The sequence below is a fragment of the Mustelus asterias genome, chromosome 5 (genome assembly GCF_964213995.1).
Source record: "Mustelus asterias chromosome 5, sMusAst1.hap1.1, whole genome shotgun sequence".
Classification (NCBI taxonomy): domain Eukaryota; kingdom Metazoa; phylum Chordata; class Chondrichthyes; order Carcharhiniformes; family Triakidae; genus Mustelus; species Mustelus asterias.
Genome location: NC_135805.1, coordinates 136652466 through 136671449, shown reverse-complemented (window position 1 = coordinate 136671449; position 18984 = coordinate 136652466). Strand labels below are relative to the sequence as shown.

At 45.9% G+C, this 18984-nt stretch overlaps 1 protein-coding gene across 14 annotated transcripts in view; it reads right to left on the bottom strand.

Annotated features, from left to right (window-relative positions):
* Positions 1–18984, bottom strand: part of dst (dystonin) — a 653330-nt gene that overhangs the window by 237753 nt on the left and 396593 nt on the right. For all 14 annotated transcript variants that reach the window (XM_078213315.1, XM_078213329.1, XM_078213327.1 and 11 more), the window contains 3 exons: positions 16516–16749; positions 12346–12618; positions 10212–10757 (listed from right to left, as the gene is read on the bottom strand). In XM_078213315.1, the coding sequence (XP_078069441.1) occupies positions 10212–10757; positions 12346–12618; positions 16516–16749 (1053 nt within the window). The remainder of the gene's footprint in view (positions 1–10211; positions 10758–12345; positions 12619–16515; positions 16750–18984) is intronic.

Here is an 18984-nt window from a genome sequence, read left to right as displayed (position 1 = left end):
AGTCCACAAATGATTGACTCTCTTGACTATAGTCAATGACGGAGCAACTACAGCTCCTTTGGCTAGAGTGTTCCAAAAATTCACAGCACCTTGAGTGAAGAAACATAGCATCCCTATCCCCGTAACCCCACATATTTACCCTGCTTGTCCCCCTGGCACTAAGGGGCAATTTAGCATGGCTAATCCACCTAACCTGTGAGAAGAAACCGGAGCACCCGGAGGAAACTCACGCGGACACAGGGAGAACGTGCAAGCTCCACACAGTGGAGTGACCTGAGGCGGGAATCGAACCCGGGTCCCTGGCACTGTAAGGCAGCAGTGCTAACCACTGTGCCACCATGCAGCCCAAAATAAGTTCTTTCTCATCTCAGTCCAAAGTGGCCGACCCAATATACGAGACCATGATTCCTAGCTCCGGACTCTCTAGCCTGGAGAAACACCCCTCAGCAAATACTCTGTCAGAATTTTATCTCTCATTCTTCAAATCACAAACTCATTGTGCAACCCTCCCATCTCAGAACTCAATCTTAGTGAACATTTGTTACAACCCCTCTAACGTAAGTATATTGTTGCAGGTGCAGGCTCAATGAGCCAAATGGCCTCCTTCTGCACTGTAGGGATTCTATGAAATGTTTCTATCTCTCCTTAGATATGGAGATCAAAAACACACACAGTATTCCAGTTGGGGCCCCTGGTGTGGCGGCACAGTGGTTAACACTGCTGCCTCATAGCTCCAGGGACCCAGGTTCAATTCCGGACTTGGGTGACTGTCAGTGTGGAGTTTGCACGTTCGCCCTGTATCAGCATGGGTTTCCTCCGGGTGCTCCGGTTCCTCCTACAGTCCAAAGATGTGCAGGTTGGGTGGGATTGGCCATGCTAAATTGTCCTTTAGTGTCCCAAAATGTGTAAGTTAGATGGATTAACCATGGTAAATGTGGGGTTACGGGACTAGGGCAGGGGAGAGGGCCTGAGTAAGATGCTCTGACAGAGAGTCAGTGCAGACACGATGGGCTGAATGTCCTCCTCCTGTACTGTAGAGAGTCTATGAAACCGCTTTACAACGGCAGTAACACTTCCTTACTCATGTGCTCCAATTCTGTTGTAAAAGTGGCCAACATGTATCCTTCTGAGTCGCTCGCTATACCTGAATTTTGCGCACTCAATTCCTTATTGTACCCTAAAAACATGTAGTGGGCCACTATTTGAAGACATTGATGAGAAAGTACGATCCATGCTGTATTGCTGGCTGTAGTTTTCCACTTGTGCTCTTGCCAGCGCTGTAGCTATAAATCAAACATGCTGAACAATGAAACTATTTTCCATGCTGCCCTGATGTGAGGATAATGTCAAAAACTAATTGATTCAGTTTTATTTTCATGCATTGTCCAACAAACTTAAAATTCACAGGCAAGTGTCTGAGATGGACAATGTCTGAGAATTAACCAACATAAAATGACTCAAGAATTAAACGCGCAATTAAGCACCATTGAAATGATGGAGAAAGTAATCCAGTAAGAGTGTTGTTCCTGATTCATCAGTTCCTTTTAATTAAGTATAAACATCAAAAATCCAATATTTCATTTCAGGAGTAGGAAGGAAGGGAATTACGATTAATCGTAACAAACATCTGCGCCACATTCTTCTCTTGAAACACATGCAAGTTATTACAAAGAAACAAGCCCTTCAGTTCCACGAATCACATTCGAGCAATCAGCCCTTATCACGTTTACTCACTCCGTTGCCATATCCCTTCAATCGCTTTGTCCTTATCCACTGATCCAATCTAACGTTCAATGTTGACCTTGTTTCTGCTTGAACCACTCCTGGAATATTGAACTCCAGCTTCACAATTTTACTTGCGAATAGGTTTTGGGCTGCCTCTGTTATTGTGTCTCATGCAAGATCTGGGGTGAGATTCTCCGGCCTCCCAGCTCCGTGTTTCCCGCCGGTGGGAGGTGGCGTGTTGTTTGCTAACGGCGGGATTCTCTGGTCCTGCCATGGGCGTGGGCGGGGGTGCGCTGCCGGCAGGGCCGGAGAATCCCACCGGCATGAACAGCCAGAGAATTCCAGCCTTGTATTTAGTGTATTTATCGCACTGAAACAGGTCGTCAGTCCAGATGGTCTATGCCAGTGTTTAAACCCCACCCAAGCTACGTTATCAGCTCAGTCAACCTTGAGAAGTCCTCCTTACTAACATCTTGGGGCGTATGCAGAAATTGGGGGAGCTGCCCCACAGACTAGTCACGAATGGCCTAACATAGAAACCCTACAGTGCAGAAGGAGGCCATTTGGCCTATCGAGCCTGCACCGACAACAATCCCACCTAGCCCCTCTCCCCGTAACCCCACATTTTACCCCGCTACTCCCTCTAACCTACGTATCCCGGGACACTAGAGGGCAATTGAGCAACGGCCAATACCTAACCCGCACATCTTTGGACTGTGGGAGGAAACCGGAGCACCCGGAGGAAACCCACGCAGACATGGGCGAGAACGTGTAGACTCCGCACAGACAGTGACACCAGCCGGGAATCGAACCCGGGTCCCTGGAGCTGTGAGGCAGCAGTGCTAACCACTGTGCTACCCAATGCCACTCATAGTCATAGTAGTGGAATCAACCCTTTCAGACAATGTTCCAGACACCACTGTGATCATCATCATGGCAGTGACTCAGTGGCATTGTCATTGAACCAGTAGTCCAGAGACCCAAGCTAATGCTCTGGGATCCAGGCTTAAATCCCACCATGATAGATGGTGAAATTTGAGTTCAATCAAAAAGACTCTGGAATTAAATGACAATGAAACCATTGTCAATTATCATTAAAACCCATCTGCCGTCCTTTCCTGGTCTGATGTACATGTGACTCCAGATCCACAACCATGTGAGGGGTGGTTGATTCTTAAATATCCTCTCAGATGGCCGAGCAAAAGTTTATTTATTTATTAGTGTTACAAGTAGGCTGACATTAACACTGCAATGAAGTTGCTGTGAAATTCCCCCAGTCGCCACACTTCGGCGCCTGAGGGAGAATTTAGCATGGCCAATGCACCTAACTAGCATGCCTTTCGGATTGTGGGAGGAAACCGGAGCACCCGGAGAACGTGCAAACTCCACACAGACAGTGACCCAAGCCGGGAATCAAACCCGGGTCCCTGGCACGGTGAGGCAGCAGTGCTAACCACTGTGCCACCGTGCCATCCAAGTCACCCAGTTCAAGGGCAATCAGGGATGGGCGATAAATGCAGGCACAACCAGCGACGCTCATATCCCATGAATTAATTTTTTAAAAATCCCCTCAATTCCCAGAGGCATTTGTACAGTGGTGTACAGTTGGGAGGGAGTTGCTTTGGGGGATCCCAGAATTTGCCCCTGGTCCCAGACCCCAGACAGCATGAAGTCTCATGAATCTATTCAAACATGGGCATGGAAATTTCCAACTAAGGGTACTGGAGGTACTCTGGGTGGGGGGAACTTGGGGGGAATGTTCATCAGTGCCAGGGAGATAACTCATGGGTCTCAAGTGTTTCTCCTGTTTCTGAGCCTCTTATCTCCCCTCACCCCTTTAACCCGCCTCCTTAATTATGCATGTCATCTTTCCCCCTTTTCAAGATTCACCAATTAAATTTTTAAAATCTTCGTGCTCAGTCATAGGCCAGAACTCTACCATCTCGCCGGCCACGGAATCGGAGCAGGCGAGGCTCCGATAACGGAAATCTCCGTTGATCTTGGGCGGGAATTTCCAGTCTTGCCTGAGCGAGACCATAAAATCCCACCCATAGTCTTCATGTATCTCCAATGTTGGTCATTTTTATTCATCCTTTTCCGATATCATGCTGTTGTAAATGGAGAGAGAATTCTGAAATCGGGAGTGCAAAGGGACTTGGGAATCCCAGTTCAAGATTCTCTTAAGGTTAACTTGCAGGTTGAGTTGATAGTTAGGAAGGCAAATACAATGTTAGCATTCATTTTGAGAGGGCTAGAATACAAAAGCAGGGATGTACCGCTGAGGCTTTATAAAGCTCTGTCAGACCACACTTAGAATATTACAAGTAATTTTCGGCCCCATATCTAAGGAAAGATGTGCTGGCCTTGGAGAAGGTCCAGAGGAGGTTCACGAGAATGATTCCGGGAATGAAAAGCTTGACATATGAGGAGTGTTTGAGGACTCTGGGCCTGTACTCGACGGAGTTTAGAAGGACGAGGAGAGATCTCATTGAAACTTACAGAATACTGTAAGGCCTGGATAGAGTGGACGTGGGGAAGATGTTTCTATTAGTCGGAGAGACTAGGATCTGAGGGCACAGCCTCAGAGTAAAGGGACAACCCTTTACAACCGAGATGAGGAGGAATTTCTTCAGCCAGAGCATAGTGAGTCTGTGGAATTCATTGCCACAGAAGGCTGTGGAAGCCAGGTCATTGAGTGCATTTAAGACGGAGATAGATGGGTTCTTGATTGGTAAGGTGATTAAAGATTACAGGGAAAAGGTGGGAGAATGGGATTGAGAAACTTATCAGCCATGATTGAATGGCAAAGCAGACTCGATGGGCCGAATGGCCTAATTCTGCTCCTGTATCTCATAGTCTCACTTCCTTACAATTAGAATCTTATTTCATTTGCAAGAATTGGTTTTACTTTCACCCTCACGGACAGTCATGCCTGGATTTAGCTGAGTGCTACCTTCTCGAGAACTATTAGGGATGGACAACCTATGCTGACCCTGCCAGTGACACCTGCATCTCATGAATGAATAAAAGTAACCACAGCATGCTGATCTACATTTTCAATCAGTAATGCAACATCTTCAGTTTAAATCATCAATCCTCATGTTTAAACACCATTTCACCATTCTCTATCTCATTTCTGTACTCTGTCTCGTCATTGTTTGAGATCCGACCCACTACGGTGGAGTCATCAGTAAACTTGAAAATCGAACTGAAGGGGAATTTAGCCACACAGTCATAGGTGTATAAGGAGTATAGTAGGGGGCTGAGAACACAGCCTTGTGGGGCACCGGTGTTGAGGATGATCGTGGACGAGGTGTTGTTGCCTATCCTTACTGATTGTGGTCTGTGGGTTAGGAAGCTCAGGATCCAGTCACAGAGGGAGGAGTCGAGTCCCAGGCTATGGAATTTGGAGATGAGTTTCGTCGGAATAATAGTGTTGAAGGCTGAGCTGTCGTCAATAAATAGGAGTCTGACATAGGTGTCCTTATTATCGAGCTATGACTGTAACACTCCATTCTGCACTTTCTCCTTTCCTTCTCTATGAATGGTATGCTTTGTCTGTATAGCACGCAAGGAACAATACTTTTCACTGTATACTAATACATGCGACAAAAATAAATCAAATCAAATTCTTGATCGCACTTTTCTCTGTTCCTACAACCTCAGAGCACAACAGTATTTCCTCTTCACTCCAACTCTCCATTCCCCAGACTCTGCCCCCTTGCAAATCCCCCTCCAACTGTCCTCCATCCTCCAACACCTTGACTTCAGCCTTGCCTGCAGGTTATGGTTATGTACGGGAATTCCCTCAGTATACCTCTCAGTGCCTCGATCACCCCCTTCACAAAGACCCTTCTTAAAACAGACTGTCCTTCTGGTCACCTCCCCTAACATTCCCCAGTTTGGCTTTGCACCTGTTTTTTTCACATTTACTTATTGGGCACGTTGGGGATGCTTTCATGCATTACATAAAGGCAAGTCGTTGCGGTTATTTTTTATCTGACATGTTGTTCAATTAAAATGAGTGAATTTTTAATTTTATTTTTGCCCAGAAAATAGCTCGAATTATCAGGATGGAACTGTTCATTCTTCAATTTCTTTTCAGTAACTCCAGGGACAATGGGCGGGTTTTTACGGCCTCACTCAGGCAAGACAGGAAACTCCCACCCGCGGTCAACGGCGATTTCCGTTGTCGGACCCTCACCGGTTTCGTGGTGGGCAAGGTGGTAGAGTTCTGGCCAATATGTCCAAGCCTGGTTGCACACATGGTGGCACAGTGGTTAGCACTGCTGACTCACAGTGCCAGGGTTCGATTCCCGGCTTGGGTAACTTGTCTGTGTGGAGACTGCACATTCTCCCCATGTCTGTGTGGGTTTCCTCCGGGTGCTCCGGTTTCCTCCCACAGTCTGAAAGACGTGCTGGTTAGATGCATTGGCCGTGTTAAATTCTCCCTCAGTGTACCCGAACAGGCGCCCGAGTGTGGCGACTAGGGGATTTTCACAGTAACTTCATTGCAGAGTTAATGTAAGCCACTTGTGACACCAATAAATAAACTTTAAAACATGCAATGTTTCAGCAGGAGTCACTGGGACAGAAACCTTAGGTTGATTTTTTTTTTGGCCAGCCCAAGTCCACTTGCAGCACGTCAGCTAATCAGCTCCAGGAGCAGTTGTCAAACCTTTGCATTCATACGGCTGGGGATCATTGTGAGTGGGGCATTGAATCCATCAAACAACAAGGGCAGATTCAGACTAGTTCCGTCTGCTTCTTTCATTTCCTGATGCCTTGTCTACAGTCACTTCTCAATAGAGAAATATAAGAACATATTAAACTAGAAAGAGTGCAGAAAAGATTTACTAGGATGCGACCGGGACTTGATGGATTGAGTTATAAGGAGAGACTGAATAGACTGGGACTTTTTTCTCTGGAGCGTAGGAGGCTGAGGTGTGACCTTATAGAGGTCTATAAAATAATGAGGGGCATAGACAAGGTAGATCGTCAATATCTTTTCCCAAAGGTAGGGGAGTCTAAAACTAGAGGGCATAGGTTTAAGGTGAGAGGGGAGAGATACAAAAGTGTCCAAAGGGGGAATTTTTTCACAGAGGGTGGTGAGTGTCTGGAACAAGCTGCCAGAGGTAGTAGTAGAGGCGGGTACAATTTTATCTTTTAAAAAGCATTTAGATAGTCACATGGGTACGATGGGTATTGAGGGATATGGACCAAACACAGGCAATTGGGATTAATTTAGGGTTTTTTAAAAAAAAGGGCGGCATGGACAAGTTGGGCCGAAGGGCCTGTTTCCATGCTGTAAACCTCTATGACTCTAACATAAGAACTAGGAGCAGGAGTAGACCATCTGGCCCCTCGAGCCTGCTTCACCATTCAATAAGATCATGGCTGATCTTTTCGTGGACTCAGCTCCACTTACCCGCCCTCTCACCATAACCCTTAATTCCTTTACTGTTCAAAAATTTATCTAGCTTTGCCTTAAAAAAACATTCAATGAGGTAGCCTTAACTGCTTCACTGGGCAGGGAATTCCACAGATTTATAGCCCTTTGGGTGAAGAAGTTCCTCCTGAACTCAGTCCTAAATCTGCTTCCCCTTATTTTGAGGCCTTGCCTCCTAGTTCTGGTTTCACCCGCCAGTGGAAATAACCTCCCTGCTTCTATCTTATCCATTCCCTTCATAATCTTATATGTTTCTATAAGATCTCCCCTCATTCTTCTGAATTCCAATGAGTATAGTCCCAGTCTACTCATCTCTCCTCATAAACTAATCCTCTCAACTCCGCAATCAACTCTGATATATTTATGGAGAAAGTCAGGTTCCATATTCACCTTCAATCTTTGATGTAAAACTTGTCACTGCACCACAAACAGCAAATATGGATGACAATCATGTTACTATATAAGGCAATGCCATCTAGTGGCCTCAGATATCCTGCTACACTGTTCCGCACTTAGGTTGCAAGTGAAAGAAAGAGAAGCTTGTGTTTACATAATCCCTTTCACAACTTTGTAACATGCCAACGTGCTTTACAACCAGTGAAGTCCCTTTGACGAGCAATCAATGTCGTAATGTTGGGAAACACAGCATTCAATTTGCGCACAGCAAGCCCCCACCCAAACACGCTGAAGGCCAGCGTGGAACTGTGTACAGATTGGCAGATTGAGCCTTTTCAGTTTAACTCTTATCTGAAGAAAGGCACCTCCGACAGTGTGTGGTCAAGTGGACACAGCCTGAGAAACTAGGCCCAACATAAAACTGGACATTTTATAGTACGGCTAAAAACTGTTTCCATGAGGTTACCACAGGTCAAAAGCCAACAGGGACACAGACCAGAACTGTCTCACATATCGAACAGGAGTACTTCACCTTAACAATAGGGAAGTCATCATGACCCGAAACCAGAACCCAGTCCTCTTACATTTTGAATAGAGAGATTCAAACTTTACAATGGAATAGTCGTTGTAACCTGAAACCCATCAGGAGGTATTCAGCCAGAAGATATGATGATATCTGTGTATTCCCTAGTTTCAATCAGACTCCCTGAAATAGGGTAAACTAGGATGACCTGGCCTCACCTCATTGCGTGTTGTGACCCTCTGCCCTGTCACCCCATTGGCCAAAAACCAGGGCAAGTTGGAAGGGAGGAGAAGGGTAAAATAGCCATATTCAAGACAAACTCCAGCAAACCTACTGTGACCTGGGATGATGCAAGAGGTCGTGCGAGATCCACCTTCATGCTAAGGGGACCCTGAGATTACCTGTCACTGTGAGCTCAGTGAATTGAAGCCAACAGCCCAATCGATTTCACCAGATCGGGTAATACCTGTTTCCCAGACAACGAGCCCAGTTTGGGGAAAGTTAATCTACTGTGTAAGAATTGCTTCTTTAATCCATGAGTGTTTTTAATAAAGCTAGGTTTGAACCAGAGTCCTTTGTCTGTCTCATAAAGTAAAGGCACCTGGGTAAACGTGTAATAAACTGGTCGAAATGTCTGTATAGAATATCTCACAGACAACAAGTGCAACACTAGAGTGTCTGTATGCATTATGTGGTCTCTGAAGTGGGGATTGAGCTCTGTCTGAACAGGTGAGAGTGCTACCCATTGAGCCGAGACTGACATCTAAAAGCGATTAGTAGTTAACTATCGTTATCTCAGTCCGTCTTGTAAAACTATCTTGGGAAACAGATTGCCGTCACATTTCTGTAACTGACAGGTTTTTCAAACAAAATACGGAACGTTGATCTTGCTTCCTGGTTAAATAAGATTTAGTAAATTGGTTACAGTCTGAAAGTGAGGGACAGGTGTTCAGTTAAACTCAAAATATGAACACAATCCTACTCTGACTGGGTAATGAGGAATTTATCTCCACTATTCAGTGCAATGCAGGCAATGGTGGGAATTTTATCGCACGCCTGCCCCGGAATCGGGACAGGCGTGGCTCACAGAACGGAATTCTCCGTTTACCTCGGGCAGGATTTTACGGGCCTCACCCAAGGGAGGCCAATGTTTAAACACGAGTATGACGCAAGGCTTGTGTGTCAAGAATTAATCTACCTTTCAGTCTCTGTGTAGTGACTCATTCGCTTGACAAATCAATCTTAAAGCCATTTAAATCCCCACTTACACAAGTGAACAGACGGCAGCCTCAGCTGTGTTGTGATGTCACACTTGATATAACTCTCGAAATTGAGATAATCTGTGGGGCTGATAAATGTTAGAGTTACCGACACAACATCCTTCTCCCTCACCAATGGAAATGAAGCTAGCACTGGCCAAAAAACAGAATGAGGCAGACCTGACCTCTGCGATCACATTTAACCTTCACCAATACAGTATCCTCCATCGACAGCAACAGTCCATCGAGACAGGTAACAGATAAATGAACGTGACATGCATGTGTTTTGCAAACATTGAGTTTTTTATTCATTCGTAGGCTATGGGCGTCGCTGGCTGGCCAGCATTTATTGCCCATCCCTAGTTGTTCTTGGGGGGCAGTAGATAGTCAACCACATTGCTGTGGCTCTGAAGTCACATGTAGGCCAGACCAGGTAAGGACGGCAGATTTCCTTCCCTATTCCACATTAGTGAATGAGATGGGTTTTTCCGACAATGGTTTCATGGTCATCAGTAGATTCTCAATTCCAGTTATTTATTTTATTGAATTCAAATTCCACCATCTGCCGTGGCGGGATTTGAACTCGGGTTCCCAAAACATTAGCTGAGTTTCTGGATTAATAATCTAGTGATAATATCACGAGGCTATCGCCTCTCCTCTTTACCCCACGCTTCACCCATTGCTGGATAAACACTGCATAAAATGACTGTAATACATGGTGAGTTAGCAATTTGCCATCTGGTGACTTCTCCCTATCCCATGTGACTGATCATCACCCAGTGGCTGTGTCACGCACATACCTACAGGAGGAAACAGCTCAAAGAGTAGAAGAACATTGGTCAGTATGAAGTTGCCTTACCTTAGAGTGCAGCAATTTATAGCAGTCGCTGGCCACCTCCAGTTGCCTCTGTACCTGGGCACAGGTTGCAGACGTGTCAATGCAAGGCTTTGCGTCTTTGTCCTGTTCCAGTTTACCGCAGGATTTAGCAGCGTCAAGTACTCTTTGCCCTGAGATGGTGATGTACCTCAAGTCACCTTTGTGAGAGATGACGTCCTCAGAAAAGCTCTTCTGCCGTTGCAGCTTGCCGGCAAAGGTCTTGACATCCGCGGCACCCGACTGGAGGTCGTCCAGCTGTAGCTCGGACTGGTGCAGCCAGTTTTCAAATTCGCTGTAATCGGTGGAAAACTTCTGCAGCTCATCCTGTACCGTCTGCACCAGTTTCAGTCGGGTTTCTGACTGGGCCAGTGTTCTCTCGTACTGAACCTTCAACTCATTCAGGTCCTGCTCCAATTTCTCTCGTTCCTCTGCTGAGATACTGGGGCCTTGCTTCTTCAGGAAGTCCTGGACTGATTGCGTCGATATAATGTAGGACTGCTGTTGTGACATAACTTGTTGGTGGTGAATCTGTTTTCAACACAAGCATGTCAGGAACAGTCACTGAGGACACACACAGTTTTTTTTCACATCAGAAAGAATTTATATCAAATCATTAACCATACGTTACAGAAGGAGGCCATTTGGCTCATCAGGTCTATACCAACTCTCCAAAAGAACATTTTACCCCTGTCCAGTCCCTGCTGGGTGTCCTGTAACCTCTTTGGACAATTTAGCATGGCCAATCCACCTGACCCGCACATCTTTGGACTGTGGGAGGAAACCGGAGCACCCGGAGGAAACCCACGCAGACACGGGGAGAATGTGCAAACTCCACACAGACAGTGACCCAAGCCGGGAATCGAACCCGGGTCCCTGGCGCTGAGAGGCATCAGTGCTAGCCACTGTTCTTGCATTAGGTAGGGTGGCGCAAAGAACAATTGGTTTTCATTTATATAGCACCTTTCACATCCTTTGGACGTCCAACATCCCCGAAGCTGATGGAGGACTTCTTGAAGTGTAATTACTATTAAATATAGGAAACACGGCAGTCATTTCCCACACAGCGCATTGCCACAAATAGCAAGATCCGTGTTTCAGTCACGTTGGAGGGGAGGTGAATGTTGGCCAAGATACCAGAAAAAGTTCTCCGGTTCATCGTCCAAAAAAGTGGCCGAGAGATCCGGAAGGGGCAGAGGGAGTCTTGGTTTTAACATCTCATAGAAACATAGAAACTAGAAGCAGGAGTAGGCCATTCGGCCCTTCGAGCCTGCTCTGCCATTCATTATGATCATGGCTGATCATCAAATTCAATATCCTGATCCCCCCATCTCCCTTTAGCCCCAAGAGCTATATCTAATTTCTTCTCGAAATCACACGTTTTGGCTACTTTCTGTGGTAGCAAATTCCACACATTCACCACCCTCTGCGTGAAGACATTTCTCCTCACCTCAATCCTAAAAGGTTTACGCCTTATCCTCAAACTATGACCCCTAGTTCTTGAATCCCCCATCTCATCCGGGAGATGTTATCTCCAACCGTGCAACAATAGGTAGATTGGCCATGTTAACCTGCCCCTTAGTGTCCCAAGATATGTGGGTTAGATGAATTAGCCATGGTAAATTTGTGGGATTATGGGGATAGGGCCTGGGTAAAATGCACTGTCAGAGAGTCAGTGCAGACTCAATGGGCCGAATGACCTATTCTGTACTGTAGGGATTCTATGATAACCTTAGGACTTGAACCCACCCCAACCTTCTGAATCCGAGGCATGAATAGTACTCACTGAACCAATGTTGACAGTGACACAATGTTATCGTGAAGATTCATATGTCAACTGCCTTAGGCATACAGGCCGGAATTTTACCATCCCATCCGCCACGGGAATGGGGCGAGGGGCGGACCGTGGAAAGGTCCGTTGACCGTGGGCGAGATTTTACGGATTCGGGACAAGCGAGGTCGTAAAATCCTGCCCACTTGCATTGAAAATGGACAATCCTCCATTGTTTACTTTCGCTGTAATTAATTTAACACCACCTTTACATTCAATGCTGGAACAAAAATGCCTCACATTGCATATCATTAACTTCCAAAGATTCAAAATAGCTTCATTCCACACCTTGGCTTTTTGGTATTGATCATTCAAATCCCCATCAGTTGTTGACTCCATCGTTTCATCTCCTTTGGTCTCACTCAAGTCACGAGGTAGGTTTCCATTGACTGTATCCTCATTCTCCAGTCTCTTCAGTCCATCCACAAAGATAGTGTTGCCATTCTGCTGCAGGCTCTCTCTTCGGTCCTGTTCAATAGTTGGCTGTCCAATACTGGACAACCAACCCAAGAGTCCTTGGATTTTATTCTCATTTTCCTTCAGTTGTTCGACTGCTGCAGCCTGGAAAACAAAACCGCAAGAAGCATTTTCAGAAATTTATAAAAAAACTGCTCAAAAAATAGATTGGATTTTCTCGTGCCAAATTAGACTTCAGTGCAAGTGACGCACTGTCCCTCAACCTGTATTACTGTCCCTTCAGGGGTCAATGTTGTGGAATTTCCTTCTAAATACCACATGGCTGTAGCCGCACAGTGGTTAACACTGCTGCCTCACAGCACCAGGGACCCAGGTTCGATTCCCGGCTTGGGTCACTGTCTGTGTAGAGTCTGCAAGTTCTCCCCGTGTCTGCATGGGTTTCCTCCGGGTGCTCCGCTTTCCTCCTACAGTCCGAAAGACTTGTGGGTAGGGTGCATTGACCATGCTAAATTCTCCCTCAGTGTCCCCGAACAGGCGCCAGAGTGTGATGACGAGGGGACTTTCACAGTAACTTCATTGCAGTGTTAATGTAAGCCTACTTATGACTATGATAAATAAAATTAAAATGCTGTACGCAGGTGATGGCTGAGCAAGTCACTAACAGTCAAGCCTTACATGCCAGAAACAAAAAGCTGATCTCAACAATTTTTTTGGCTACAACCAGGTAAAACTCATTCCAGAACTTAGCTCTGTCACAGCTGACACAAGTTTGGCAGGTTCAGACACAAAGCAAAATTTTATCCCTGATTAAACCTCATTAAGTGTGGGTTAACCTTGCAACATTAAAGCCAAACATTTATTCCCTCAATGACTTCATAAAGTATCAATGCTTTACAGACACGTTAAAAAGTGGATCCGTTCTGAGTGATCTGAACCTAAATTAATCTTATCTTGGAGTTTAGACAAGCAACTAATCGATCTTGATTTTGTGGTTTATGGTGCACTGACGGAGAATCCCATGCAGGCTCCACAGAGAAAAAACATTCCCAAGATAACATGGTACACATCGTCTGTGAATTGTAATGCGATATTTATTCATTCAGCACTGACCATCAATGTACTGAGGATGGATGGAACTGTGCCAACCACCATAAAGCTCTGTTTAAAAAGCACAAACTCATATCAGTACCCGGACTATGCAAAGTTGCCCCCTCGCATTTTTGCTGCTTTCATGAAAATAATTAGTTCAAGGATAAAGTACAGCTCCTTTATACATTTTTTCACAGCAAGGGCAGCGGAAATCTGGAACAGTCGTCACCCAAAAGCTATTGAAACCACCTGCGCTTGGGAGGTGGATGCAAGATCAACTGAACATTTCAAAACTGAGTCCAACAGATCTTGCTAGGTATGGATATGAAGGGTTACAGAAGCAAGGTGAGTATATGGAGCTAAAATACAGAGCGGCTATGATCAAACTTAACAGGCTTGAGGGGCTAAATGCCTACTCTGCTCCCATGTTCTTTATAAACGGCACAGTGGCGCAGTGGTTAGCACTGCTGCCTCACAGCTCCAATGATCTTGATTCGATTCCCAGTTTGGGTCACTGTTTGTGTAGAGTTTGCACGTTCTCCCCGTGTCTGCATGGGTTTCCTCCGCGAGCTCCAGTTTCCTTCCACAGTCCAAAAATTGTGCTGGTTAGGTGGATTGGCCATGCTGAATTTCCCCTTAGTGTCCAAAGATGTGTAGGTTAGAGGGATTAGTGGGGTAAATATGTGGGATTACGGGGATAGGACCTGCGTGGGATTGTTGTCGGTGCAGACCTGATGGGCCAAATGGCCTTCTTCTGCACTGTAGAGATTCTATGATATTTCCAGGGTTTAAGATATCGGAGCATTAGATTTTATAGCAACTAAGATATGTTCACAACACCTTGATTAAAAGGTTTGTTGTGTACCAGAGAGCAAGAAATTTCACTTAGAAGGTCTGAACAGTATAAGCACTGACCCAAAATACAATTGATCTTATAGACTCATAGAATCCCTACAGTGCAGAAGGAGATTGGGATTAGGTGGGCAGCTCAGGGCCTGTCAGGTGTCGGTGCAGACTCGATGGGCCGATGGGCCTCTTCTGCACTGTAGTATTCTGTAATTCAGCTCATTGAGCCTGCACCAATTCCACCCAGGCCCTATTCCCCCATAACTCCATGTACTTACCCTGTTAGTTCCCCTGACAGTAAGGGGCAAGTTAGCATGGCCAATGCACCTAACCTGCACGTCTTTGGACTGTGGGAGGAAACCGGAACACCCGGAGGAAACGCATGCAGACACGGGCAGAATGTGCAAACTCCACACAGACAGTGACCCCAGGCCAGAATTGAACCCTGGTCCCTGGTGCTGTGAGGCAGCAGTGCCACTGTGCCACCCAAAACTATTAACCCAGCGAGAACTGAGCACACAACCCCTGGTTTACAAGACCAGTGCTCTACATCTGATTTTCCATTCTGCTTTGCATTACATTAAACACGACATTTCAGTACATTAGATATTACTGAAGGGAAATATGTTCAATACATTGAAATTATGCTTTTAAAACATCATGGCACATTAAATCAGTGAGGATGCACTCTTGTATTTGGAATCACAGACACTTATGGGACAAGAGGAGATCTTTTGGCTTGTAATGCCATTGCTGGTGTTCTCTCATGAAACTGCTGTCACGCTAAATATAACACACCCACCCTTTGTCCATAACTCTGCCAAGTTCCTCATGAAGTATCTGTCCAACTCCCTTTTATTATTATTTATGGAATCAGCTTCCACCACATTTTCAGATGGTGTTCCAGATCCCAACAACTCCCTTTCTTCCCTCCTTCTCTTTGGATCTTTTACCCATGATTTTAAATCTGTGACCTTTGGATTATTGACTCACTGGACAGAGGAAGTACTTTTGCTTCAGCTGTTTCCTTGAAACCTCGCATTATCTTGAAAACCTCTCCTTGGTCACGATGGCACGGTGCCAGGGACCCGGGTTCGATTCCTGGCGCGGAGTCTGCACGTTCTCCCCGTGTCTGCGTGGGTTTCCTCCAGATGGTCCTGTTTCCTCCCACAGTCTGAAAGGCGTGCTGGTTAGGTGCATCGGCCATGCTAAATTCTCCCTCAGTGCACCCGAACAGGCGCCAGAGAGTGGCGACTAGGGGATTTTCACAGTGACTTCATTGCAGTGTTAATGTAAGCCTACTAATAAATAAACTTTAACTTAAAAGCTTAACCTTCTGTGTTCCAAGGGGAATAATTATACTTTCCAAGCTCCCCTCGTAACGCAGGCCTCTAAACCCTGGTTATATATTTAACTACATTTAAAAAAAATACAAGCATCAGATACAGGACCTTGGTAAGGCCGCACCTAGAGTATTGTGTGCAGTTTTGGTCTCCTTTTCTGAGGAAGGATGTTCTTGCTCTCGAGGGAGTGCAGCGAAGGTTTCCCAGGCTGATTCCGGGGATGGCGGGACTGATGTATGAGGAGAGATTGACTAGGTTAGGATTGTTTTCACTGGAGTTCAGATGAATGAGGTGGGATTTCATAGAGACTTATAAAATTCTAACAGGACTAGACAGGGTAGACACAGGGAGGATGTTCCTGATGGTGGGGGTGTCCAGAACCAGGGGTCACAGTCTGAGGATTCAGGGTAGACCATTTAGAACGGAGATGAAGAGACATTTCTTCACCCAAAGAGTGGTGAGCCTGTGGAATTCATTACCACAGGAAGTAGTTGATGCCAAAACATTGAATGCATTCAAGAGGCGGCTGGATATAGCACTTGGGGCGAATGGGATCAAAGCTTATGGGGAGAAAGCAGGATTTTATTGAGTTGGACGATCAGCCATGATCGTAATGAATGGCGGAGCAGGCTTGAAGGCCAAATGGCCTCCTCCTGCTCCCATCTTCTATGTTTCTATCATCTATAACTCTACATTCTACAACCAGAGATCGCCACAAGGACAATTTAATCACTGTCAGATGGAGGGAAGGAATAATTCGTACCTTCTCAGTCTCCTGTTTGACAGCAGTTGTTACAGCATTGTCTAGATCCTTGAGGTTGGAATCCACCTGCTCACTTAGCACACTGAGCTTTGCCTTGGCGTCATTCAGCTTCTTCTCCATGGCGACCCTTTCTTCCGGCTGCAGTTTGTCCCCGTTCCTCTGCAGGAACTCTTCAGTTGCACTCATCACCTTTGCTAAAGTGGCTGAATTCGCCTGGATTTCCCTTTGCAAGGCCTGAAACACACGGGAGTAAGATACACGTTAGAACAAGTGATCGTCAAGATCGTTTCAATAAAAACCTGATGATAAAAATCACTCAGCACAATCCCCCTTTTAGTCTTTTCCAATGATAATGATCTGTTAAATAAAAAAAGGACTTGAACACAGAGTCTACAAGAGCAGGGCAGAGGCTAGAAATACTGCGGCGAGTAACTCACCTCCTGACTCCCTAAAGCCTGTCCACCATCTACAAGGCACAAGTCGGGAGTGTGATGGAATACTCCCCACTTACCTGGATCGGTGCAGCTCCAACTACACTCAAGAAGCTCAACACCATCCAGGACAAAGCAGCCCACTTGATTGGCACCACATCCACAAACATTCAATCCCTCCAACACCGATGCTCAGTAGCAGCAGTGTGTACTATCTACAAGATGCATTGCAGCAATTCACCAAAAATCCTTAGACAGCACCCTCCGAGCGGCACGGTAACATAATTAGCACCTCACAGCACCAGGGAGCTGGGGTCAATTCCCGGCTTGGGTCACTGTCTGTGCAGAGTCTGCACGTTCTCCCCATGTCTGCGTGGGTTTCCTCCGGGTGCTTCGGTTTCCTCTCACAGTCTGAAGGACGTGCTGGTTGGGTGCATTGGCCGTGCTAAATTCTCCCTCAGTGTACCCGAACAGGTGCTGGAGTGCTACGATTAGGGGATTTCCACAGTAACTTCACTGCAGTGTTAATGTAAGCCTACTTGCCCTGCTAATAAATAAACTTTAATGAAACCAAATTCTATTTTTGTAGTAATTTGTGGGCCATCAACAGAAAAATGATGAAGAAAGCCGGGGAACTATCCCACTGACCCAACTGTATCTTGTAAGAGAGCTCGTACCTTCCAAGAAGCTTTATGGAGTTTCTTCTTTTTCTGACTCACCAACAATATATTGCCGTATGTGGGTGAATATTAAAGGATTGCATTTTTCTTATTTTGGGATACAATAGGATGAGTGCGATGGAGTTGGTAAGGGGTGAACACAAGGAAAACTTTTGTGCATCTGTTTCCTGTGGGACAAGTCAAGATGTCCAATGATGTGCGCAACTGCAGTGGATGATGGGTAGTACCTGCTACGCCCGTGACGATGAACATTACCGCTGTCCACACAGCTGTGCCGTGATGCTTTCAGTACCAGGAAGGGAATACCGTTACATCCATCAAAGCAGCATGTTTGTTTTGTGCGCTGAAAATGGATGATTGGCGATCACCCTCACATGGGGACACCAGCCTGCACTCCACCCTCACCTGGTCTGGCCTGAGAATCGATCCAGTTACCGGGGTGTGGATGTTGGCATGGAGCCACAGGCAAGTACTGGTGAGTGCAGAGGGCCAGCTGCTGTTCCGCACACACGAGGACGGCCTCAACCGGGATATTGGGTTCATGTCACACTATTTGTAACTCCCACAGTTGCGTGGACCTGCAGAGTTTCACTGGCTGTCTTGTCTGGAGACAATACACATCTTTTTAGCCTGTCTTGATGTTCTCTCCACTCACATTGTTTCGTTTCTTAAAGACTTGATTAGTTGTAGGTATTCGCATTCCAACCATTATTCATGTAAATTGAGTCTGTGTCTTTATAAGCTCTGTTTGTGAACAGAATTCCCACTCACCTGAAGAAGGGGCTAAGAGCTTCGAAAGCTTGTGTGGCTTTTGCTACCAAATAAACCTGTTGGACTTTAACCTGGTGTTGTTAAACTTCTTACTGTGTTATCCATCCAGCATGCATTAGGATGCAGCTGGCCCCTGCAGAAGGGACCACCTCCGACACACAGCCCACACACCTCTAAATTTACATATTATAAAGTAATTGTCGCATCGATATGAGAAGCACAGCTGAAGGAGGATTCAGTTGACGGATGGTTATTAAAGCCATCATTAATGATGGGTTGTTTTTTTATTCATTTGTGGGACATGGGTGTCGCTGGCTGGCCGGCATTTATTGCCCATCCCTTGTTGTCCAAGGGCAGTTTGCTGTGGCTCTGGAGTCACATGTAGGCCAGACCGGGTAAGGACAACAGATTTCCTTCCTTAAAGGACATTAGTGAACCAGATGGGGTTTTCCGACAATGGTTTCATGGTCATCAGTAGATGCTTAATTCCAGATTTTTTTAAATTGAATTCAAATTGCATCATCTGCCGTGGTGGGATCCGAACCAGGGTTCCCAGAACATTAGCTGAGTTTGTGGATTAAGAGTCT